Consider the following 24,997-nt stretch of genomic DNA (forward strand, 5'->3'; position numbering starts at 1 on the left):
GCCCAAAGGTTTTAGGTTAAAGTTAGAGTAAGCAAAGACTTAATGTTGCCAGAGGCATATTGGATGATGTTGCGATGTCAAATTATGTCCAGTTCTTTCTTCTTCCTCTTCCTTTTTTATTTTAATTTTTTTTGAGATGTGTATATACGTGTGGAAAGGTGTTCCAGGTTTTGGTTTACTATTTGCCAATATTGATGGAATGAAGTTTGTTCGGACCTTTTTGAAAAATGTTTTAGCTCACCTGGAACGTAATTCAGGGGGGCTTATGGGATGGCGCATCATCAGTCCTTCTGTCTGTAAACACTTGCAACTTCACTGAAACTACACACACACCGTTTTGATGAAATTTGGCCGCAACCTACATCAACCGGTATGTACAAAAGTTTGTTGACGTCGTTTAAAAAAAAATCTGGTGTTTCCCCCCCAAAAACACATTTACATTCTTCTCCACTATATATTTTGTGGGTCATCCACACCTACCAGTGGTTCCCTGGTTATCTTATCCAACCGCTATCAGGTGGGTGCCCAAAGGTATTGCCCCTATTTTTTTTATATACATAGTTTAGGCAGAGAGAGATAGATAGATAGATTTTTCAGGGTTAAGACATATTCCAAGTGTTTGACCAGTTTGTGATTTTGTTAAGGTCTGAACAGAGGGAAGAGGCTGCTGCCTGCCTGTCTGTCAGAAGAATGAGTGATGTCATCAGCAAAGCGATAAAGAGGATTTTTCCAGTCAGTGAGATCATTGATTATTAATAGGATGGGGGCCTCGAACACTGCCTTGGGGTACTCCAGCCTTGACGGGGAAAGAAGAAAGGGTTCCGTTGAGGCTACGAGAGGGGAGGAAATCGGTAATCCAAGCGTGGGGTTGGCCTTGGATTCTATAGACCGAGAGCAAGGCGGGATGCCAGACTGTATCAAAAGCACAAGTTACTGCAAGTCCAGAGCGATGGCCCTGATCCTATTTGTGCTATAGAGGGCCTCCATCCATTGCTGGGAGAGTAGAAGCAGCATAGACAAGGTGGAGTGACCTGGTCTGAAACCAAATTGATGATCTGAGATGTTGGTGTTGGAGAAAAGGAAGATTTTTATTTCAACTGTGATGATGGATTCCATGACCCTGCTGATGATTTGGAAGTAAGCCAATTGATCTGTAGTTAAGGGGATCAGTTTTTGCACCTTTTTATGTCAACTGAGCCATTAACGAAACTTAGTTTTTAGCAGCAATTTTGGTTTGTTTGTTTTTCCTCTACCTTGTACCTGATATGACCGAAAATTGTTGTTTAAATTTATTGATTACCAATTTCTTATTCTCATTTCAACCAGCAGAATTATCCAAATTTTAATGAGTGAGGATGTAATATCGGCGTTTTGTAGCACGACTCCACCCTCCCCCCCCCAATTTTTCCCCGTAGAGGGGTCTGGTTTTAGCCATTCTTCTCTGCTGCTGCTACATCAGCTTAAGGACAAGCTCACTGCTCACAAAGTTTACTTGAGCTTCTTGCGTGAGGTATGTGAGCTTCATTTCATTACATGTCTCTGTGAATGTGATTTTGTGTGTGGAGGTTTTGTCATCCTAACCACTGTGCACTCGTACCACTCAGCGTGGGATTCTGCAAAGGCTGGGTGACGCGCGTCTCCGTGATGGGTGTCCATGCACGGCACGCCTCCTCTGTGAACATGCCGAGAAGCTGATGGCAGCCATAGCCCTGAAACAGCAGCATGAACGCCAGCCGGAGCTTGTTGCACGTATGATACGTTGCGTGCTCACACGTCGCTTAGTAAGCGTCCCTGAAAATCTCACGCCCGCGGACGTCTTCTTCCGAGAGGTAATTATTCTCCTTCCGACAGGTCAAATGGGCTGCTTTGCGATGATGGCTTCAAATGAATGGTTGTACAGTGAGGTTGTGAAGGCCTGTGGCGGCGTGCGTCACGGATAAGTTGCGTTACTTGCAGGTGACACGAATTGATGACATCATTGAAGTACTGTTGGAGGAAGAAGATGACGTTTTACAGAGATGCCGAGAGGATATGACAGAGTGCACTCAGACGGTTTTCCTCGTTAACAATATTATTCTGGTAAGTTATCTTTTTCTCTCCATCCTTGCTTGTTTATATTCTTTATGGAGTGTTATGTTATGTTCTCTTCATCATCGAGAAAAGGTATAAATAATGACAGTGTTTTCACATGCTTATGCACAAAGAGTGCCTTGATATGCTTGTGATGTGCCGTGCATCATGGCACGGTATTTGGAAAGCAGTGGTGTCATAATAACAAAACACATCGCTCTCTTTTTGTTGATTTATTTCCTCTAGGAGATGCTGAGGAAAGCTTTGCAGTACCGTAACCAGGAGTGGTACCTTTATGCCTTGAACGTGCAATACAAAGCCAACTCTGAGTCCATCTCTTGGACAGGTGTGGTTATAGTGGTGATGGTGTTTTGTTTTGTTGGGCGTCGTGTGTCTTTGACTTTGGATCCATTGATTATTCCATTGGCAGTTCTTCAGATCGAAAGTGTTTGGTTTGAGGTCAAATTTCAAAAACTGAGAAGTACTACATCTGATTATTACCTCCACCACCGAAGGTGAAGGAGGTTGTTTTCACCCCCTTTCTGTCTGTTTGTGTACAGGATATCTCAAAAAGCTGCGGACGGAGCCAGATGAAATTGTGGACAGGTTGGGTGTGTGATGAGGACAAACTGATTAGATTTTCATGAAGTTCCGGATCCGACTACTAGAATTTTTAAAGTGATTCTTCACCATTGAGAGATGGGGCCAAAAAAACGATAAATAGCACCATATCTCAGAGTTGCTGACGGATTCGGATGAAACTTGGTGGACAGGTTGGGTGTGTTGCAAGGACGAATTGATTCAATTTTGGTGAAGATCCGAATCTGGATACGATAATTATTTAATTTTTTAAGTGATTCTTCACCATTGAGAGATAGGGCCAAAAACAATATAGTACTGTATAGCATGATATTTCAAAAATGTATTGGGCCCGATATGTTCTCGTGAATCAGGCATTACGTGGCAGAGGTATGCGCTCCACCGAGTGCCCTTCCAGGTCACAAAGTTTTCACTTTCACATCCCTGTGTGAAGAATAAGTACATCATTAAGTCATCGGTGCAACTTCATTTTTCCCTTTGAGATGGAGGCCTTTTTATTTTATTTTTATTTATTTATTTATTTATTTATTTACATTGATCTTTCACTCACCAAGGATCTCATCCACACCTTAACTATTGTTTGAAAGTTTGGAGTCTCCACCTGGACAAGGATAAAAGGATACTGGAAAAAGTATAAGTTCAGCCCACCAAACTCATCCCAAGTATCAGGGAACTCTCATATGAAAAGCTAGATTTTGAAGATTGAACTTTACGATATTGTAGACCAGAAGACAACGTGGAGACCTGTTCAAAACTTCCTGCATATTTCACCAGATGGACACTACAATTAATTATTTTTTTGAAAGAGCATAATATCTAGGTATGAGCGGTCATTCAGCTAAAAAAGAAAGAAAAGCAACATGCCCGTCTGAATGTTAGGAAATATGTCGACAGCCAGAGTGGTAGATGAGTGGAATGAATAACAGACATCTGTGCATAAACCCCTAAATCGGTACTATCCTTAAAAAAAAAACAGACGATCAAACCATAAAGGTTCATGCTGGGATGCGGACGGATATCCTTCTCAACTCAACCATGTGACGGCCTTCTTTCTTGCCAAAGAGTCCTGAGGCTTGACGTGTGGTACCTCAAGGTGAAATCACAGACAGGACAAAGACGTCAGTGCAATAACTTAAGTAGACAATGTATAAAAACATATGATATGTGGGATTTGAATCTTTGGTTTTCAGCATCATGAGTTGTTGGTTGAGATGGGAACTCTAAAAAGGCAAAGCAATATAAGCCTTAGGAGCTTGCAGGGATGGTTGTATTCCTCAGTTGATTAAAACGTTAAAAAGAATTGCAACTTAATTTTGTCCTGATATTCTTCACCAAGGTGCTCCGAAGTCTTCATATAAATGGATACATCTGAAACAATGTTATCTTTTCTCGACCATGGTCTTAGGTGATCTTTTTATTGATGGACTATAATCTTATATTTTGTGCCACTCTGTGAATATATGGATAATTATCCTCATTGAAGAAGAGGGTGTTGCATTTGGGTCCATTTGTTTACTTGGTTATTAAAAAAAGATTTTTTTTGATTACTGTATGTTGTTCGCTTCCATTGGTTTGTTTGTTTATCTGTCCGCTCACCTTTAATCGCTTCCAGGTCACAATTTTAAACCGATCTTCACGAAACTTCACCAAATGGTGGACAGAATCGTATTTATTTTTGTTCCAAATTTGCACAAATTCGTCACTGCTATAGATGAATGAAAGAAGGGTCCTGAAAAGTGCCCAATCTCCATCAATATTCCTTGGAAAGGGAAAATGTCGCAAAGATATGAGGAACAAATCAAAAGATGTGTCTCAAACACGTATCTGGCTGTTCGTCTAAGAATATTTTTCACCTCTCGACGTCTGATTCCTGCAGTTAAGAAGGATGTTCTGCCTGCCTCAAAACTTAGCAATATTATTCAGGAGTTCAAGTGCCAATGTGATACTCGGTATGTAGGCAGAACTACCCAGACTCTGACAGACTCTAACAAAGTCCCTTTGTCCATCAGGAAAAACACAATTGGTTCACGAATACAGCTGGTACGTGCTTGTAGGAAGGTCCCAGCATCAATCCCCACATCGTGTGCATCTGCTATTGGACAGCATTTGATTGAGAATGCAAACTGCTGAACATTATAATGTGGATGCATTCAAGATATTGAGTCGAGGACGAAGTACAACACATCCCCGAATACTGAAAGCGACATTTATCTATTCCATGGACCCCATGTTATGTCGACAAAAGGAGTTTGTCCACTTGCTTTCCTTATTTGTGCAAAGAAGAAGAGGAACTCGTCTCACAATCACAGACATTGATGAAGAGGATTTTGCAACAGCCTTTGGGGCTCCACCTCAGACTCTGCAACCTCAAATTGGAGAGCTGAACACTGAACATGCTCCTCCCACCTAGACTGTTGGGAGGTGTTGACGTTTCAGTCGAGAACGTCCAATCGGAATCAACTTTGTTGATGGGTGTCTATTGGATTGTTCTTGTTCCTTACCTCATTCACTTTGTGCGAATTTCATCTGATGAGAGCACAACGAAAAGCTTTGTGGTTTTTATTTTTAGTCTGTTTTGTGGTAATGTCCTTCAAATGTCTCTGTTTATGTCTATTTGTTTGTTTGTCTGTCGCTTTGTTTGTCTCCATCCCACAAGCAGTTGCGGAGAAAAACACAAGTTCTATGCAGACAATTTTCACCATAGGAGCGACGACTCGTGTAGAATGTTTTAATGGAAATTATGACATCATAGGTTATGTGGTGTGGCAGCCATGTTGGAAAAACGGAAAAAACTTTGGACCTCTGTATCTCTGAAACCGCACCAAGGATAAACTTTCTTGGCACATAGCAAGTACTCATGGGGAATGAGTGACTTTTTTAATGGCGTCACAGGTGCCTTCGTTGTGACATCATTATTGCAAATGGAGAACGCTACATCAGATCAGTATGGAAATTTTTGACAGTCATCTAGTCCACATCTATCTATCTAATCTAGCTAAAATGGTCCACAAAAAAAAAATTGATTACTTCATTGGTCACATGATTCAACAGCCGTATTGTATGTATTTATTTATTTATTTATTTATTTATTTATTTATTTATTTATTTTAACCTTCAAAAATCTTCCTCTCAAATGGCTGAACAGATCAAGGCAACTTTACACGTATTACCGCCTATCCATGAGGAACAAAAGGTTACCACAAATGCTGTCATAGGTCACATGGTTTGGCAGCCATATTGGTTTTACCCTAAAACCTATAAAAAAAATCCTCTTCTCCAGAACGGCTGGACAGATCGAGGGGAAAGTTCACACAAATGTTCCCCAAGCCATAGGTGTACACTGTACACGTTTGTTCAGGAATAATTGATGTCACATGGTCTGGCAGCCATATTGGATTTAAGAAAATATTAAATGTTTTCTCTGGAACCGCTTACTTTATTGACGTGAAACTTCACAATTATGATCTAGTAGTGATGGGGAATACATGTTTTAAATTTCAACTTGATTGGACACATGATATTTCAGCCATAATTATTTAATTTTTTGATCTGGGTTCTTTTTTTTTATATTTATATATACTTTTGTTTGTTTAAAAAAAAAATAAGGCTCACTTGGCTGTACCTGGATGGGTTTGAGGGTCGAGGAGTAGCGGGTGAAATACGAATCCTATCCAGGTTCCCCCTAATGACTTCATGTTTGTTTTTTGCTTGTTCTGGTTCCTTCTGATGACTCCAATGCAGGACTGTACCTATTTGGTCTTCCATTTGATTTGAATTGAATTTATTTTGATCCCATTCTGAATTGAATTTAATAATAATAAACAAAACTTCATGGGTCAGGTGTCCGATCAAAGTGGGATGTCTTGGTACCCGGTCATTACTGCTGGCAGTTATAAAGTGGCAGTTCTAGTTATGTCTCATTAATTACGTCACACACCAGTACACAAACACCATACAAAAGTCCTGGTGAGGGTCTGCAATCTCTGATTGCTCTTTTTCTTGTTTGTATTATTTTTCCAAACATCTTTCTATCTTTCTTTCTATCTTTCCTTTTCTTTCTTTATTTTTTTCCCTGTACATAGTCTATGCTCATGGATAAGCGAGTACATTGAACGGATCAGTATGTAACAGAGCAAAAGGAACGAGAAAGAGAAAGCGAAAACCAGCAGCAGAGTTAAAGGCCAAGATAGAATGGGACTTGGAGACTTCGACAAACAATGGTTGTGCGGAGGAATGTGACGCAGAAAGGGAAGCAAAGGGTGGCAAAGATCGATACAGAAGGAAGCTCTCAGTTGGGAAAATTGGAAATGAGATCAGGGGGTTTAACGAGGGTAGAAACGATAATAGTTTTGGATGGTGGTGAGCAGCAGTCTTGAAGACCTGGAGGGAAGAATGAGATTGAAGAGAATGTGGAAGTTCATTCCGCAGGTGGGACAAAAGAGCAGTGATCCTGGATTTAGGTAGTTTCACCAGAAGGAGGTTGATAATGGACCATGTGTGCTCTGCAAAAATGTGGAGGAGAGGGACAAACCATGGAAAGAACAGAGGATGCCAGGAGTTTGTAGAAGACAGAGAGACCACCTTCCTACCTGTCTGTGATAAAGTAATAGGCCCATCGACTCGGCTTCATCACGAGAGATTCCAATGATATTGAAAGCCTTGGTTTCCATGGTGTCAAGCTGAGCAAGATGTGAGGTGGGGAAGCCAGCCAAATGGGTAGAGCAGTACTCCATTAAGCTGCGGATGAAGGCTTTGTAGATGGATAGGAGTTCAGGTGTGCCAAGGAAGGATGCACAACAGAGGATGCCCAGTCAGCAGAGGCCAACTTTGAAATGTGGTTTGTCCAAGAATGATCATGACTGACAGTGAGACCCATGAGTTTGAATGGACTTCCTGGAGAGGATTGTTAAGTGGATTGGGGGTTTGACAGCTAGTCCTTTTGGAGGAGATTGATATGGTGAGATTTGTCAGAATTGAAAGACTTATCCCAAGTGTTTGACCAGCTTGTTATTTTGTCAAGGTCTGAAGAGAGGGAAGAAGCTGAGGCCTGGCCTGTCTAAAGGATGAGGGATGTCATCAGCAAATGGATAATCAAAATAATTATCAATTACTGCACTGTAGTCCCAAAAAGAAAGACACACACACACATGGATATATTATGTACTGGTCAGTACTTACAAAAGTTATTTCAAGTTGTAACCTTAACTTATAAGGAATTAACTGATTTCCCAACTGCCTGGATCATCAGCTGGGCACCGTTCTTCATCGAGGTTTCGATCCTTTCAGCCCAGAACCTCTCCAAACAGCTGATCCACAACCCCGGTTCACATCGGTAGATTACTCAACATCAATGGACCCACAACCTCAAAGTTGTGTCCTGACAGTCATCAACACAGCAATGCAATATCCTCATATAAATTTATTTAATTATTGCTTTTATTTAAAGAATTACTACATTTGAATAACTTTAATCATACCCCACTGTATATGATGTATTAAGTGATAAACACTTTACCTTGTAGACGTGTCCATTACACAGCACCTCCACCTAACCATAGACTCAAACTCTCATTCAAATATTCAAACTCTCAAAACCGATTTTAACATGCTGCACTATGTATCTTGGCAGCCAACAACAAATTGTTTGAAACGAGATTTTCCAGAGTCAGAGATCATTTATGATTATAAAAATAGGACTGGACCCAGAACACTGCCTTGACATGGAAAGGAGATGAAAGGATTCTGTTGAGAGCCACACGTTGGCTACGAGAGTAGAGGAAGTCAGTTAGCCATGTGTGGAGTTGGCCTTAGATGGCATAGGCAGAGTTTGGAGAGTAAAGCAGGATGTCAAACTATCAAAAGCATGAGATATGTCTGGAGAGATTGCCCTGATCTCATGTCTGAAAATGAGGGCCTCCATCCATTGTTTTGGTGAGTTCAAGCATCATGTCCAATGTGGAGTGACCTTGTCTGAAACCAAATTGATGATCTGAGATGAGGCTGTTGGAGAAAAGGAAGGATTCCATTACCTTGCTGATGAATGGAAATAAGCTGATAGATCTGAAGTTGAGGGGATCCGATTTTGCACCTTTTACATTTAATGCAGTGCTGTTGGCTGATTTCTCCGCAAATGGAAGATGACCATGGGTAAAGGAGGTGAGAGAGGATGTGCAAGAGCAGCATAGCACGTTTTTAGGGAAAGTGAGTTGATGCCATCCGGTCCAGTTGCAGTCAGTCAAGGGTTTAAAGAACCTTTTCCACCTTCTCAGCAGATGCAAAAGACACAAAGAACAGTTGGGTACGACATGGAAGGGTGGCGACCGAGAGCGACGGGTTGGGGACACAATATTTGGAATCAAACGCAGAATTGGAGCATTCGGCCATCTCATGAGCGGAGTCTGCTGTGGTGCTATTTGAAGAGAGTGAAGGGTTGGAAGGGGAGCAGACTCCAGAGAATGACTTAACAAGGAGCCACTAAGTTTGAGAGGAGGAAGACAAGTTTGAAAGTTCATTCTTAAGGTTGGACAGATTTTTTTAATTTTTTTTTTGTATACCTTGTCGAGGCTCGTATGAGAGCTAACACACAAAGCACATCAAGGACATGAGACAGGAGGGGAGGGAGTGTGAAGGACAAAACAGTGGGGAACAGAGACATTAGGAGATCTGTGGAAGGGAGAGGGATGGGATGGGGAATAGAAGATGGACATTACAGGGACTTTCAGGAAGGAAAGCAGGGAATTTAAAGGAGGTGGGCTTGGGTGGATTATCGGGGGTCTAAAAGATCGAGGATTTGGATGGGGGATGATAAGAGATGGTGGTGAACACCTGTTTTGAAGGCCTGGAGGAAAGAATGGGAATGAATTGAGTGAGGGAGTTTATTCCAAAGGTGGGAAAAAGAAGAATGAAAGAGTGAAGGTGAGCAGTGATTCGTGATTTTGGTAGTTTTACCAGAAGGGGGTTGTTGGGGGACCTTGAGCACCCTGCGGAAATGTGGTGGGGACAAATCGCAGAGAGAGAGCAGGGGGGGGGGGCGAGGCTGGAGAGTAGACTATAGAAGACAGACCACCGCCCAACCTGCGGTGATTGAGTGAGAGGCCCAAAGACTCAGCCTCATTGTGGAAGATGCCAATGATCCGAAATGCCTTGGTTTATACAGCGTGAAGCCGAGAAAGGTGGGAGGCAGGAGCACCAGCCCAGAGGGGAGAGCAGTAATCCATCAGGCTGTGGACAAAAGCTTTGTAAGTGGTCAGGAGCTCAGGTGGGCCGAGGAATGACTTTGCACAACGAAGGATTCCCAGTCGGTGACTGGCTTTGGAGGCGAGGTTTGAAATGTGGCTTCCCAGGAAAGGTCATGGCAGATAGTGAGACCCAGAAGCTTGAAAGGAAGGACTTCTTCCAGAGGATTGTTGAGAAAGTGGATGGGGGGGGGGGGAGGTTCTAAACAGTCCTTTCGAAGAGACATAGTGAGAGTGTGAGATTTGTCTGGATTGAAAGACATGTTCCACGTGTTGGACCAGTTTGTGATTTTATCCAGATCAGCAGTGAGCGAAGAAGCTGCTGCTTGTTGTTTTCTGGCTCCCCTGAGAGTGGATACACACTTTTTGGAATGCAGTGAGATTCTTTGGTTGGCTTTGCCCTCCAGGAAGAAAAAGCAAGTTGTTTCATTGCAACTGCCTCACAACAGGATTCAGTGTACCATGGACAGGAAGAAGGGTAGGATAATTGAAGACGAGATGGGATGAATCTGCATGAGAGAGAGCAGGTTTCTGTGGAAGAATTACCAGGCTGAGTTAACATCAGGGCAGTTGATATGGGAGACCAATCCTGAAGAGAGATATCTGCTTGCAGTCCCTGCCAATCTGCCCGAGTGAACTGCCAGTCTTGCCGGCATTGAGGCAGCTCTCTGAGAATAGCCAGAGAGATGATGTTCACAAGCATATGATCAGATGAACCAATTGGAGTAGAGGAAGAACAGGAGACATTTGTGGGGAAGTTTGTCATCACCAAGTCCAGAAGGGAGGATTTAGCATTGAGAGACATCCAGGTTGGAAAGTTCACAGATTGAGTCACTCCCATGTCCTCACAGAAGTCCTTTGCTGTCATGCCATGGTTGATGAGAGAGCTACCAACACCCATCCAATTTGCATGGTGATAACTAAAATTGCCACATATGAGGAAGAGAGAGTTGGGATGAGTGGTTAAAAATTTGTCCATGTTATTTGAAAGAGAAATATGGAGTCATCACTGTTTGGAGGACGATGCAACACACAGACAAACAAGAGGTGTGGGCAGAAGGGAAGTCACAGCCACAGCCAGAGGTACTCCTGGGGGTTGGGAGGTGTAAGATCAGTTCAAGGGCAGTGAGAAATGGAGTTTTTGATGTAAAGTGCAACTGCACCCCCGGGGCGTGTTTCAGACCTATCAAATTTGAGGAGACCATAACCGGGGAGAGACACTAAGGATTCGGGGACATCCTGTGGGAGGAAGGATTCTTTTAAACAGATTATGTCTGCTTTATCGGCAGTGCCCTGTATTGACAGCTACAGGATGTCAGGTTGGATTAGAAATGTTTGAGGTCCACAGTTAGATATGTTGGGGGGGCGGTGGTGTGAGGGGGAAGGTTTGAGATGCAGATGGAGTAACAAGCTCTGAGGAGGTGGGATGGGGTTGAATGCTTATTCCGATTCCAAATTCCCAACTTTGACCAGCGGAGATAAAGATCATGCGATGGGAGATGAGATCTTTTGTTGAAGGCATGTGAAATGTGCTGTACATGCAGGGTGTGAGGGTGAGCGGGAAAGTGGGAGTTTGGTGGACCAATCACGAAGCTGCCAAACACTTTTGGAAAATATTTTTGAAGAAGAAGAAAATAAAAAGTGGTGAAGAACAACATATGTCGCTTTTCTGAAGGAGATATAAGGGTTGAAATGCAATTTTAAAATGCTTTTAAAGGAAGGAGAAGTGTTTATATTTCATGAAGAATCAGTTTGTAGATATTGAGTAAGGGGTGGGGGGGGGTTGTGGATGTATAACCATGAGTTGGCAGAGGGAAATATGAGGTGGAAATGAGATCGTTAGAGTGAAAAATAAAAAATTTTGAAGTGAGGGGGGGGGAAGTCTGATAACGTTGATATATAACGCACAAGTAAGATATATTTTGGAAGAAAGAAGCAAAACGAAGTACACAAAGACAAATAATTTTCACACTTTCTATCCGACGTGAGACTGTTTGGCCTTGAAATATATTGTTACGGATTCGCGCCCGCCGGCGTGCTGACGGCCACGTAACTCGAATCGCGGCACGTCGCCCACCGGACGGACAATCCCGTCGTGACCCTCTCGGACTAACGCCGGGAACCAGTCACGGGTGGACCTTTCGGTCTCACCGCGATCGAGCCAATCAGCCCCCGCGTGGGATAGGGTTGCTCGCCAAATTCGACCTACCTAAGTACCCACACGGAGGGTAGACCGGGCGATCGCACCTCGCCGCAGGTCGACTTCGGACACGGGCCACTTAAGCGACCCGTTCCGTACTATCGGGATAACCGAGCGGTGTTATTCGTCGACCTCGACGGTTCGATTAATTATCGGGCGTATTCAGCCCACTACCAACCCTTTACGTGAAGCAAGATGAGGATTCAATAGAGGAAAAGAAGAAGCGAAGCGGGAGACAGTTCAACACAAAGCACATTTATTCGCGATGAACGGAAAGCACACATATTCAATTCCACCAAAAGCACATAGAAAAGGAAAGAAACAATGCAATTTACACAAAAAGCAAATGCGACAATGCAGATCTAATACCGATTACGCGAGCACACGGCAACACTTATACAATTTTACTTCACAGACGGCGCCGACAACACATACCCAAAACCAAGGAAAAGAACACCCTCAAAGATGAGGAGGGCCTGAGGCCGAGACCGGGTCGGGCCTACCCGTCTGGTGATGAGACGCGGAGCGGCGATGGTGCCTCAACTCCGCGGGCCTCGCGGGCAGTGTCTGGTAGGGGGTGGGAAAGGGGCCCCCTTGGTCGCACTATCTCAGCGCGGGGGGAAACAGGAGGGGGTTGCTGATGCTCGGGGTATAGAGGATTTCCACTCTGCCTCGAGTCCCGCGACGAGCGTCTCCACCTCGGCCAGGTCGCGCCGTCGGCCTCCCTGGTGTGCAGCTCCCTGCACGACGCGAGCACCCCCTCGTCTGCCCTCGCCGCCTCTCCACAGCTCCGTCCCCTTTTGCTCCGACTCCAACGCACACGACGACGACCAACTCCTTCTTGCTTCTTCTTCTTCCCAACCCCACCGCCCGCGAAGTCTTAACTCTCATCCACTTGACTGACGAACGCGGTCGCTTATATAAGCCCCGTGGCTTCGCTCTCTCATCTTTGACCCCCTGCCTTCGACCTTTCACCTCGCTCCCCATTGGCCCGAGAAAAAGTGGGCGTGAATGCTTTTGATCCATAAATTTGCATATATCGATCGCCCTCCAACGCCCTGGAGGCGGGGCCAAATCGCCCCTCGCTCACCGATTGGACGGAACAAAAGTGGGCGTGTGTCGTTTTTGATCCGTTTTTGAAGTGGAAAATCCGTGGTTTTGTACACGCTGTTCGGCGCGCGCCCTGCACGAGTCCAACACCGGTACCCACAAGCGGCGCAAGAACGGTGGCGATGCGACGGTTGCGAGGTGTGACGGGAAAGGTCGTGGCTGTTGTGGTGAAGCGGCGTTGTGGTGGGTGGTGGTGGTGGTGACAATGGCGGTTGGTCCAAAATAAAGATAGTAAAAGAAAAACGGCTATCCTGAAGAGTCGCAGCACGCATAAATGACATGTATTCCCACGAGACAACGGGTTTGGGCCTAACTACACATATACTTACCGAGATACCTCACCTAAGGGACCTGAATGGTGGTTTGCGAATTTGGTAACCACAACACTACCCCCTCCCCTTTTTACAGACTCGTCCCGAGTCGTCAAATTCTCGTGTGCCATCATGTGTAGTTTTCCCCTAGTACATTTTACCTACGGATCCCTGAGTGCGACATTCATGGTATTCGTGTCCCCAAAATAAATAACCTGAGGGCTGCGTAACTACCTCAACAAACTCACTCACACGGACGACTTAAATAAAATTGCCGGCGCTAGACAGACATGCCGGGGGCGCACTCATATGTACAGTACATCTTAAACTTACAAATTTTACACTAAACCATGGCCCAGGATCATTGAACTCTGCAAAAAGAAAGCAGTTAGCAGGGAGCCAGGCTGCCCGCATGCAGTCTCTGGCTCAAACAATGCAGGTGACAGGGAACGTGGCTGGCTGCTCACACGCAGTCCAAGGCCTTCCCTTTTGAACTGAACACAGTGAACCACAACGGTGCATGGGCTGCACAAACGCAGTCTCCGTGCCAGCTCAAGTGGCACACGCAATGAGCACAACGAATGGATGGATGGACACAAACACGGTGCACGGGCCGCCACTGCAGGCCCGTGTTGTAGCCGCCAACAGGGCAGTTCTCGCAGCTTGCAAACTGTTGCTTTCTGATCCTGGCGCACATGGAAATGAACAGGGGGGGGGGCAAAGCAAAAATTGAACGGGGCTGGTGAACGTGGGCAGTGGGCATGGCATGGCAAAGGCAGCAGGCAAACACAGCCCGCAGAAGAAGGCCGCTGCAGGCAAACACAGCCTGCAGACGAACTGGCCGGCACAGGCCTCGAAGAAAAACAGCCAGCAGATGAACTGGCCGGCACAGGCCTTGCAGCACACAGCTGCCGATGAAGTTGGCCGGCCTCCGCCTTGAAGCAAAACACTGCCAGCCGATGAAGTTGGCCAGCCTTTGCCGTTCAATGGAGGTTGGTGGAGGGAGTGCGGTGGTGCTGGCCACTTGGAAGGCGGGCTCGGACCTACCTACCTGTCTCCCTCCCAACCTATCGCCTTTGCCTGTCACTGTACATACCCACTCCCTTAATTTGTCCAAACCCCAATTTAGCCCCAACTTATTTATTTATTTATTTATTTTTACTTCCCCACTATAAATCGTCCCCTAACCCCCTTTATCGTCCTTGTTCGGCTAACCTATCCTGTCACCTAGCCTACTCCCAACCCCTACGTTCCCTTCCCGGAGGGGAATAAGGGAGAGCTAACGTCCTGTGTCGAGGCCCAACGAAGCCTCAGGTGGCCTCCCCAGAGTTCGGCGATCTTAACACCAAGTGGGTCCAGCGGCCCACAACGACAGCGAGGGGATGGATGGTGCGGAGGGGTACATCTCCTAATCTACCCTAACCATTTAACTGTTAAACTACCCCGGGGCTTTCAACAAGCGCCTCTCGCTTAAACTATTGGTTCTAACAACCCAGATTCCCGTCGCCTGTGTTGGTGTCCTCACAATTTCGGGCCTCGCCCCCCAATTTTCTCTCCGTGCCCTCACACGGTCTCCTGGCTGGGACACGTGGCTCCCTTTGGCAGGCACGACCCTCTGCCGAATCTCCCGCTATGGCACCCCCGGGCACTACACTGCCTCCGAGCCTACCAGCTCCCTAACACCGGGGAGTGCCCCCCATGGCACCTCCCCTGAAACGCACACGTGGCAGGCCGGCCTCCCAGGCCCCTTTCCGAGGGTCACCCGTGCCCACAACACTGCCCACGCGGCTAATGGCGCCCCGGGCCCCCGCACCAAGCAGGCGCACCCGTGCCCACTACGCTATCCCGGCCCCCCATGGGCCCTTGGCCTACCACGGCCGACTAGCCTGGTGCCCGGGGTACCCACTCAGCGATACTCACCTTTCGCAGCCACGCTCCCAAGCCCGTCAACAGGGCTCCTGCACCCCTCCAAATGGGTTTCGAGCCTACATTCCCACCAACAGCAAAACGACCTCCATTTTTGTTAATTTGACTAGCCCCCTAACTCACTCTACACTGACCCCGGGGTCCCTTGGGCGGGAGTCACTCCTCCCCCCAATCACTCATCGCACCATGCATTCCCCATTCACTCCATACACACAGACCCGCTGGCCTCACTCACTCAACATGTACTCACCTCACAACTCTCCAACTCTTCAACACACTCACCGCTGAACTCTGCCATCCTCCTAACTACCTCCCCTAACTAACTCGTGCTCCCACGTCGTCCCTTAAATTATAGCACGTTCCTTTTAACACTACGTAGCTAAACTACATCCCCTCTACACATTCACTGTCTGTCACTGTCTCCAAATCTCTTTAATCAATTTCCCCACCTAAATCTGGCTACAATCCCTCTAACTAATCCATTCCACGGACTCCATGAGGACTTACCCCTGCCCCATGGAGTCGGTCTAGCTAAGCTAACCCTTCCCCCTAACTAGTTTCCATCCTGTGCCCCGGGTAAGGGGGTCTTCCACCCCTTGCCCAGGAATCCTGTGCACCCGAAAGTGAGGCTTGCTTTTTTTTTTTCTTTTTTTTTTCTATGCGCAGCACCTGCGCGGCAACTCAGAGCTCGCGCACTTTACACCTGCCCGTGACGTCATGCAGCTGCACGTGTTCCTCGTCCCTCCTTGGACGGTACCATCCGGCAGAGATACCCCTCCTGCCGGATTCCAACCCCGCGTGCAGCCATGACGTCACCGTGCGCATAAAAAAAAAACACAAGCCCCACGTCTCGAGGGGTTCCCCACGCGAACACATGTGCTTTGCCCGTTGGAGTTAACACACACGATTGCGTGGAGAACCCGTCCGGTCCAAATCCATTTACCTGCCGAAACTTTGTCCGTCCGCGGGATCGGCAAATCCACCGCTGGCGTTTCCGGACCGGGACTTCACTCTCGCAAGCGAGCACGTGGTGGTCTCGTGCGTTGCACAGCACGGACCGCGTGCTCACTGCTGGGTGAACCCGGCACGGTCCGCGAAACAACTACAGCCGCTACTCGGCTTTCTTTCTTCCCATGTCGCCGTCGTCGCCATTCAACCCACGCATACCTGCGTGTTACGACGCACACACTCCATTCCATCACATTCACCCCGGGAGACGCGGCTGCGTGCTCCCGCATGCCAACCGACATCTCCCTCACATACCGCTCTCTCACACACACGGTCTCCCTTGCACTCGGCCGTTCACTTACGCGTGCCTCACTACTCACACAAACCATACTACTCACACACGCGGGGGCACTCATCCGCGGTGCCTCATCCACACACCGTCCCTCACTCACACACGCGGGGGAACTCAACTGCGGTTCCTCACTCACACTGGCCGTTTCATCCACACACACGGCCTCTTCCACACACGGTGCCTCATCCACACACGGCGTGCTGGGAAGCACGTACTCTGGCACCATCGCCACCACACCACTCGCACACGGGGTCGCTTCCACACACGGGGACGCACTCACACCTTGCACCACACACACAGGGACAACCACACTGGGGATTCGTGTCCCCATCAGGGTCTCCGGGGCCTCTATACCCCCCAAGCTCTCCGTGCACCTGTCCACAGCACTCCTCCCCTCAACCTCGCAAAGCACGACCGAACTCACCTGGTCGTGACTCGCCTCAAGGGGGCATACTCCCTCCCCTCGTTCCTGGAGGAGGCCATCCAGGTGCTCGCATTGGGTCTCCACCCAGTCCACCAGCTCACCCCCATTATCCTCCACTACCTCCGTGTGTGTGTGCGCGTCACTTACCCCGTCTTCATCATGTTGTCTCTCCTCTATTTTTTCTGTCTCCCGTGTCTCTATACATTTATAAGTTTCTGTCGTCGTCACCTCGTGTCTCGTCTCACACGTTTTGGTCTCCCCATTTAATTTTTCCCTTTTGGTCACCGTCGATTCCTCTGTCACGACCCTCGCCCAACACGCCCCCCGAATTATTTTTTTACCCGCCTCCACCGCGGGCCTGTCAGCCGTTGCACCCCCTTCCAGCTCGTTTGCTCCCACACGTGGGGTCGCCATTCCCAGCTCCCTGGTCACGGCCTTCATGCCCGCCTGCAGGCATCGGCCCATGTTCTGCGTCTCACCCCGTAGTTCTTTCATTTCTTCCTTCATGTTTGTTTCCATTCCGTTCATTTGTTGTGTATTCGCATCCAATTTTTGTGTATTCGCATCCATCTTTTCGTTCATGCCTTTCATATCCGCATTTATTTGTTGTGTATTCGCATCCATCCTCGTTTTTACTTCGTCCATTTGCTTGTTCATGTTCGCATTCATCTTCGCTGTCATTGCCGCCAGCATGGCGCATAGCTGGGTCATGTCGGATGCACTCAGCTGAGCCGTTTCGGCAAGGGTTGGGGAAGGGTTTTGGTGGAGAGGGGGGGGGGAGGTGTCATACACCGCGGCCGCTGCCGCACCTATTTCGGGCTCTGGGTTCAGTTGGGCGAGTCCGTGTTCCTGCACAATCAACATTTCCTGCACGGGGATTCCATCCTGGACCATGGATTCTACACTACTACAAATATGCATTTCTAATACCCCCGGCTCCCGCTCGCCTTGAGACGCCATCTTGCTTCTCTTAAAGGGTTAATTTCGCTCGCTCGTAATTTGGAGGGAATCCGGGGTCGCTTCTCTCACCCCTGGACCGATTCCCGTGAATTTAATTGGAGACAGGACAGCCCGTTTTCCCGTTCTCCGTTACCAGTGCCGCGAGGAGGGCGATGAATTTGTATCGCACGACCTGACACCAGTGTTACTGATTCGCGCCCGCCGGCGTGCTGACGGCCACGTAACTCGAATCGCGGCACGTCGCCCACCGGACGGACAATCCAGTCGTGACCCTCTCGGACTAACGCCGGGAACCAGTCACGGGTGGACCTTTCGGTCTCACCGCGATCGAGCCAATCAGCCCCCGCGTGGGATAGGGTTGCTCGCCAAATTCGACCTACCTAAGTACCCACACGGAGGGTAGACCGGGCGATCGCACCAAGCCGCAGGTCGACTTCGGACACGGGCCACTTAAGAGACCCGTTCCGTACTATCGGGATAACCGAGCGGTGTTATTTGTCGACCTCGACGGTTCGATTAATTATCGGGCGTATTCAGCCCACCACCAACCCTTTACGTGAAGCAAGATGAGGATTCAATAGAGGAAAAGATGAAGCGAAGCGGGAGACAGTTCAACACAAAGCACATTTATTCGCGATGAACGGAAAGCACACATATTCAATTCCACCAAAAGCACATAGAAAAGGAAAGAAACACAATGCAATTTACACAAAAAGCAAATGCGACAATGCAGATCTAATACCGATTACGCGAGCACACGGCAACACTTATACAATTTTACTTCACAGACGGCGCCGACAACACATACCCAAAACCAAGGAAAAGAACACCCTCAAAGATGAGGCGGGCCTGAGGCCGAGACCGGGTCGGGCCTACCCGTCTGGTGATGAGACGCGGAGCGGCGATGGTGCCTCAACTCCGCGGGCCTCGCGGGCAGTGTCTGGTAGGGGGTGGGAAAGGGGCCCCCTTGGTCGCACTATCTCAGCGCGGGGGAAACAGGAGGGGGTTGCTGATGCTCGGGGTATAGAGGATTTCCACTCTGCCTCGAGTCCCGCGACGAGCGTCTCCACCTCGGCCAGGTCGCGCCGTCGGCCTCCCTGGTGTGCAGCTCCCTGCACGACGCGAGCACCCCCTCGTCTGCCCTCGCCGCCTCTCCACAGCTCCGTCCCCTTTTGCTCCGACTCCAACGCACACGACGACGACCAACTCCTTCTTGCTTCTTCTTCTTCCCAACCCCACCGCCCGCGAAGTCTTAACTCTCATCCACTTGACTGACGAACGCGGTCGCTTATATAAGCCCCGTGGCTTCGCTCTCTCATCTTTGACCCCCTGCCTTCGACCTTTCACCTCGCTCCCCATTGGCCCGAGAAAAAGTGGGCGTGAATGCTTTTTGATCCATAAATTTGCATATATCGATCGCCCTCCAACGCCCTGGAGGCGGGGCCAAATCGCCCCTCGCTCACCGATTGGACGGAACAAAAGTGGGCGTGTGTCGTTTTTGATCCGTTTTTGAAGTGGAAAATCTGTGGTTTTGTACACGCTGTTCGGCGCGCGCCCTGCACGAGTCCAACACCGGTACCCACAAGCGGCGCAAGAACGGTGGCAATGCGACGGTTGCGAGGTGTGACGGGAAAGGTCGTGGCTGTTGTGGTGAAGCGGCGTTGTGGTGGGTGGTGGTGGTGGTGACAATGGCGGTTGGTCCAAAATAAAGATAGTAAAAGAAAAACGGCTATCCTGAAGAGTCGCAGCACGCATAAATGACATGTATTCCCACTAGACAACGGGTTTGGGCCTAACTACACATATACTTACCGAGATACCTCACCTAAGGGACCTGAATGGTGGTTTGCGAATTTGGTAACCACAACAATATGAAACAAATTCAAGATAGTCAGACCCCGATATTTGCAGTTCTGCGATTCATAGACCTCGTGTGTTCATGGTTCATAAAATATGACCTGCTTCTACATTTGCGGCCCTGTGCTTCACGTATTTATGGGTTTTTTTTTTTTTTTTTTTTTTACTGGATTTTTGATTTTTCCCATATGAATCACAAACCGCCCGGAACCTATTCCCCTTTTTCCCATTGAAGCGCAATTTTTCAAGAACTTATCCCCTGCGACCGTTGGGGTCCGACAGTATAGCACAAACAATGTTTAACTTAGCATTAAATATTGCATGGGATGTAACAGCAACACCTCGATGATGATATAACAGAAGAACACGATTAATCCGGTTCGGAAAACTTGGCTTTCGTGAGGTGAAAACGGGCAGCTCCGATTTCACCAGTATGTTCGAAAATTACCGAACCGGATGCCGAGTGTTCATATTATCATTTGGTGATTATATGAGCACTTATTTGATTCCCAGCAATAATATAATCGTTAACCCATGAATCAAAGTACAATTTTGCCTTTTTACTCTTTCCTGACAGAAATGGAGGTAATACGCAATGTCCTCTGCAAGCAACACGACTTGGTGTTGGGGCAGATCTACCCTGAGGTGGATGGCTTATCTCGACGCTCACTCCTTGACCAGCTCGTGTCCCTGGTCGACATCTGCCTCGAGGGCTATGTGAGCCAGTTGCAATGGTTAACAGAGTCCCTGCCGTTGAACCAGGAGCGCCACGTCGCGGTCGAGGCGGAATTTTCACGACGCCGCTCGGAGCTACTTTTGCCCTACTGTATGTTGTAATTTCCAATATTTTTATGCCATGGTGATATCATCAGCAGATTGCTTCCCGTGCAGTGATGCCATGATGTGCCTGGTTTTTTTTCAGTGGCTCTGGGACAGCATGAAAGGGTGGCGGTGCTGGCAGAAAAGTTCTGCGACTTTGATTTGCTTGTCCGGCTATGTGAGCAAACGGATGACCAAACGAGGCTGCAGCGGTACATGACCCAGTTTGCCGACAAGGTGCGATAGACGCTCATTAGATCCCTTATCTGTACTCCAATTTAATGGTATGTTTCTGCTTCAAATTGGATAGAGGTCTTGTATGTCGAAGGCAAGAGGTTCTTGACAAACCGGGCTACTAAGAATAATGTCTTACTCTGGCTATTTGTATGTTGTAATTAATTGTGTGTGTGTGTGTGTGTGTGTGTGTGTGTGTGTGTGTGTGTGTGTGTGTGTGTGTGTGTGTGTGTGTGTGTGTGTGTGTGTGTGTGTGTGTGTGTGTGTGTGTGTGTGTCCAAAGATGGAGAAAACCTTTAAACTTTGCAAGTATCAATCTTGTGATATACGTCTAAGTTTATGTGCAAATTTTGCTTTGTTGCAGAATTTCTCTGAGTTTTTGTTCCGCTGGTACATGGAAGAGGGCAAGCGATCAAAGTTGTTGAACCAGCCTATCGCTCAGCACTCCCAACTCGCCAGGTTTCTTCAGGCACACGAGCACATCGGTTGGCTCCACGACATCCACACTCAGAGATTTGGCAAGGTGTGCCTACCATTCTTACGAGTAGAAAGTCCTGAACATGCACTTCCCAGACTTTTAACGGTGTCTGTTTGAGTGAACTCAATTTACTCAGTGAGCCTTCTCTCGATTTGTGAAATGTTTATTCTGTATTGTGCAAGTATGGCAGGCTATGGTGCTGCAGTTTTCACACTCCAGCTGATGCAAGCGATCTTTTTGCCCTCCCAGGCGTCCTCAACCCTCCGGAACATGGCAAGCCAAGAGAAGAAGTTCTTCTCACGGAAGAAAACTCTTTTAAGCCTTGGCAAGTTGACAGCTCTTGCTTCTGACCTTCCTCCAGAGGAGCTCCATGAAACCTTAGAGGGTATGGAAATTGCAGGGCAAGTATAGCTATCACGATAGTCTTTCTGTCCTTCCCAAGCTCCCATCCGATTGTGTAAACGCTTTAATCCTGGAATCCTTGTTCCAGTTTTGATAAAGCATTTGGAAAAAAAAAAATTGACTCTTTGTATTTCGCTTTTGTTAAAAGCTTGAGTCTGCCTCCAGGTGAGTTGCCAACAAGTGGTGAGCCCAGTAGATTTACACGATTCATTGCTCTTGTTGTGGCTACAGGTTCACTTGTTGAAGCTCTTTTGTTTATTTCTCACATGGAATAACAAGGAAATCCAACACAGGTGGAAGCCATTCAGCCCATCATGCCTGCACGAACACCACACTAACCCATCTACACTAGATCCAAGGAAGAAAATGCAAAAAAAAAAAATTAATTAATGAAAAATAATTTTTAAAATATATATTTTTGTATTTTTGGGATTTATTTATTTACTTTTTTTCCCCCTCAGGGGAGGGGGCATGGCCTTGGTTAAAAACACATAAACCACCCAACCCCCCTTGACAAGATTCCAACCAACAGCACTCCGTACACAATCACCCATCAATGCTCAAACTACCAAAAAGTCTTATCAACATCCCCATGCCCCTCTATCTCCATAACTTCCACGTACCTATCTAATTCTAATTTAAATTTATCTACTTTTTCTGCTGCCACTATCTTTCCAGGAAGACCATTCCATGCATTAACTACTCTCTGAGTGAAAATTCCCTGCCTTACTACCGTCTTAACTCTCCTCTTCTTTACTGTCAGGCTATGGCTCCTGGTTCTATCACTGTCTACTCTGAATAATTCATCTGCTCTTATTTTATTTGTACCTTTCATTATCTTAAACATCTCCATCATATCTCCTCGTAACCACCTCTTTTCTAGTGAAAAGGCCCTGTCTCCTTCAGCCTCTCCTCATAGCTGAGTCTAGCTAGGCCCAGAATCAATCTAGTAGCCCTGCGCTGAACCCTTTCTATGGCATCTATGTCCTTCTGGAACTGTGGTGACCAAAACTGCACACAATATTCTCGATGTGGCCCTCACTAAATTCCTGTACAATGATAACACCACCTCTTTTGATTTATAAATGATCCCCCTCCGAACACAGCCTAAAACCCTCTTTGCTTTACCTGAAGCTGCCTGGTATTGTGCTGCCTGCTTACCTCCCGTATCTATTACCACCCCCAGATCCTTCTGTGTGACACGCTCCAAAATTACCCCTTGCATCCTGTAATTTCTATTTTCATTGTTCTTTCCCATCCCCAACACCTTCCACTTGCTCAGGTTAAATCCCCTCTGCCAGTCTTTTGCCCAATCTATGCAAGTATCAATACTTTCCTGTATCTGATCACCACCCCCTCTGCTATCCACCTCACCTCCAAGCTTTGCATCATCTGCCAATTTTGAAAGCTTATTCTTTACCGCATTATCCAAATCGTTGATGTAAATAATGAAGTGATGGTCCGAGCACTGATCCCTGAAGTACCCCGCTACTTACATCCTCCCAGCAAGACATCCTCCCACTCACAGCCACTCTTTGCCTCCTATCACTGAGCCAGTTTGCAATCCAATTAGCTACCTGATCAACAACTCCACAAGTCCTCACTTTGGCTAACAACCTCCGATGTGGTACCTCATCAAATGCCTTCTTAAAGTCTCGATATGCTATGTCCACTGCCTTTCCCTCATCCACCCAATGAGACACTGCTTCATAGAACTCTAATAGATTTGTTAAACAGGAACTACCTTTGGTAAACCCATGGTGACTAACTTTAATTAGTTTGTATTTGTTTCAATGGTTCCTCATCTTTTGTTCAAATGGTAGAGGACAACTTTTGTTCAAAAATATATTCCAATACAATTAATGATCAGTTTTACATCTTATTGTTTTAATGTTGGCAAATTATTATCAGTTTATCGTGGATCATTTTTCCATTATCGCTTGTAAGTTGTGCGATCACTCACCGAGTTGTGTATTTGTTCACCGTATGGTCCTGTCAGGGGCATGAGTGGAAAGTTTGGGGTATTCCGGAAAAAGCAAGCTACCTGATCAGGAACTTTCTTGATTCACAGTTTTTCTGTATCAGATTCATTGCTGCCCGATCATGTGACCTACAAAATAATGAGGAAACCTCAACCTGTCATCGGGTTTACATTTTGTCATCCCTAATATGGACTTGAGTCGATAAATCGCTATCAGACGATGAGGTGGTCACTTCTACCTCTTCGTCTCCATAACTTCATCACTCACCTCTCTTCCTACCTCAACTCATTCAAGCCACATCACTCCCCCATGTAAATGTGAGCAAATATACCCTATTATAAATATTTATGTACCCATGAAACCACGCGTACCTATTAGGTATCTTATTTTATTGTTTTATGTAATGTTATTTTTTATTTTTTTTAGTTGTGTGTAAATATATCTTTTGCAGTACTTATTTGGTATTGCTCTTCCTCATTAAATTGTATAATTTGTGATTGATTAAGACTTTGCAGATTGTGTATTGGAGTACTGGAACGTATCTCCTGTATTTTAGCTGATTGTTGTGTGAAATAGCTGATCCGTTAACGTCATATCAGTTCGTCGTGTTTTCCAGCGACGTATCCCCAACTTAAACTGATCGTTCCCAGTAACATGTGTCATTTATCATCGACCGGGGGCCCGCAAAGGTGATACATTGCTTCCTGCTCATAAATGAATGGGAAATTCATAAAAATTGTACTTGGGGGTGCATTTTCTTTTGTCATACAAGGAATCTATCAATCCATTCGTGAAAATACAAGTTTTTGAGATTGGAGTTTGTTTTATATTGAAGTTGAGCGCCAGGAAATGGATTGCGGGATAAAATATGTGACCTGGATGGAGGAGCAGGGGCTACTGAAGAGAGCATGACCGGAGAGTAGGTTTCGTGATGTGGAGGATTTTCCAAAGAAACGAGATTAAATTTCTACCTTACACAGAATGTTATCTCGAACAAAAAAAGCTTATCTGCAATACAAGAGAGGGTCATTTGCTGATGATTCTTCAGGCCTTGGAGTCCATTGCCTCGAGGATGGGTGCGGAGGGCAT

The 24,997-nt window shown here is 46.8% G+C and overlaps 1 protein-coding gene across 2 annotated transcripts in view; it reads left to right on the forward strand.

Moving 5' to 3' along the window:
• NUP133 (nucleoporin 133) overlaps positions 1–24,997 on the forward strand; it is an 80,797-nt gene that overhangs the window by 47,188 nt on the left and 8,612 nt on the right. For both annotated transcript variants that reach the window (XM_085857259.1, XM_085857258.1), the window contains 8 exons: positions 1,416–1,510; positions 1,605–1,829; positions 1,957–2,079; positions 2,317–2,416; positions 20,571–20,819; positions 20,916–21,049; positions 21,411–21,569; positions 21,774–21,909. In XM_085857259.1, coding sequence (XP_085713385.1) covers positions 1,416–1,510; positions 1,605–1,829; positions 1,957–2,079; positions 2,317–2,416; positions 20,571–20,819; positions 20,916–21,049; positions 21,411–21,569; positions 21,774–21,909 — 1,221 coding nt within the window. The remainder of the gene's footprint in view (positions 1–1,415; positions 1,511–1,604; positions 1,830–1,956; positions 2,080–2,316; positions 2,417–20,570; positions 20,820–20,915; positions 21,050–21,410; positions 21,570–21,773; positions 21,910–24,997) is intronic.

This window comes from Eptatretus burgeri, chromosome 15 (assembly GCF_056783735.1).
Source record: "Eptatretus burgeri isolate ZD-2024b chromosome 15, Ebu_testis_v1, whole genome shotgun sequence".
Taxonomy (NCBI): domain Eukaryota; kingdom Metazoa; phylum Chordata; class Myxini; order Myxiniformes; family Myxinidae; genus Eptatretus; species Eptatretus burgeri.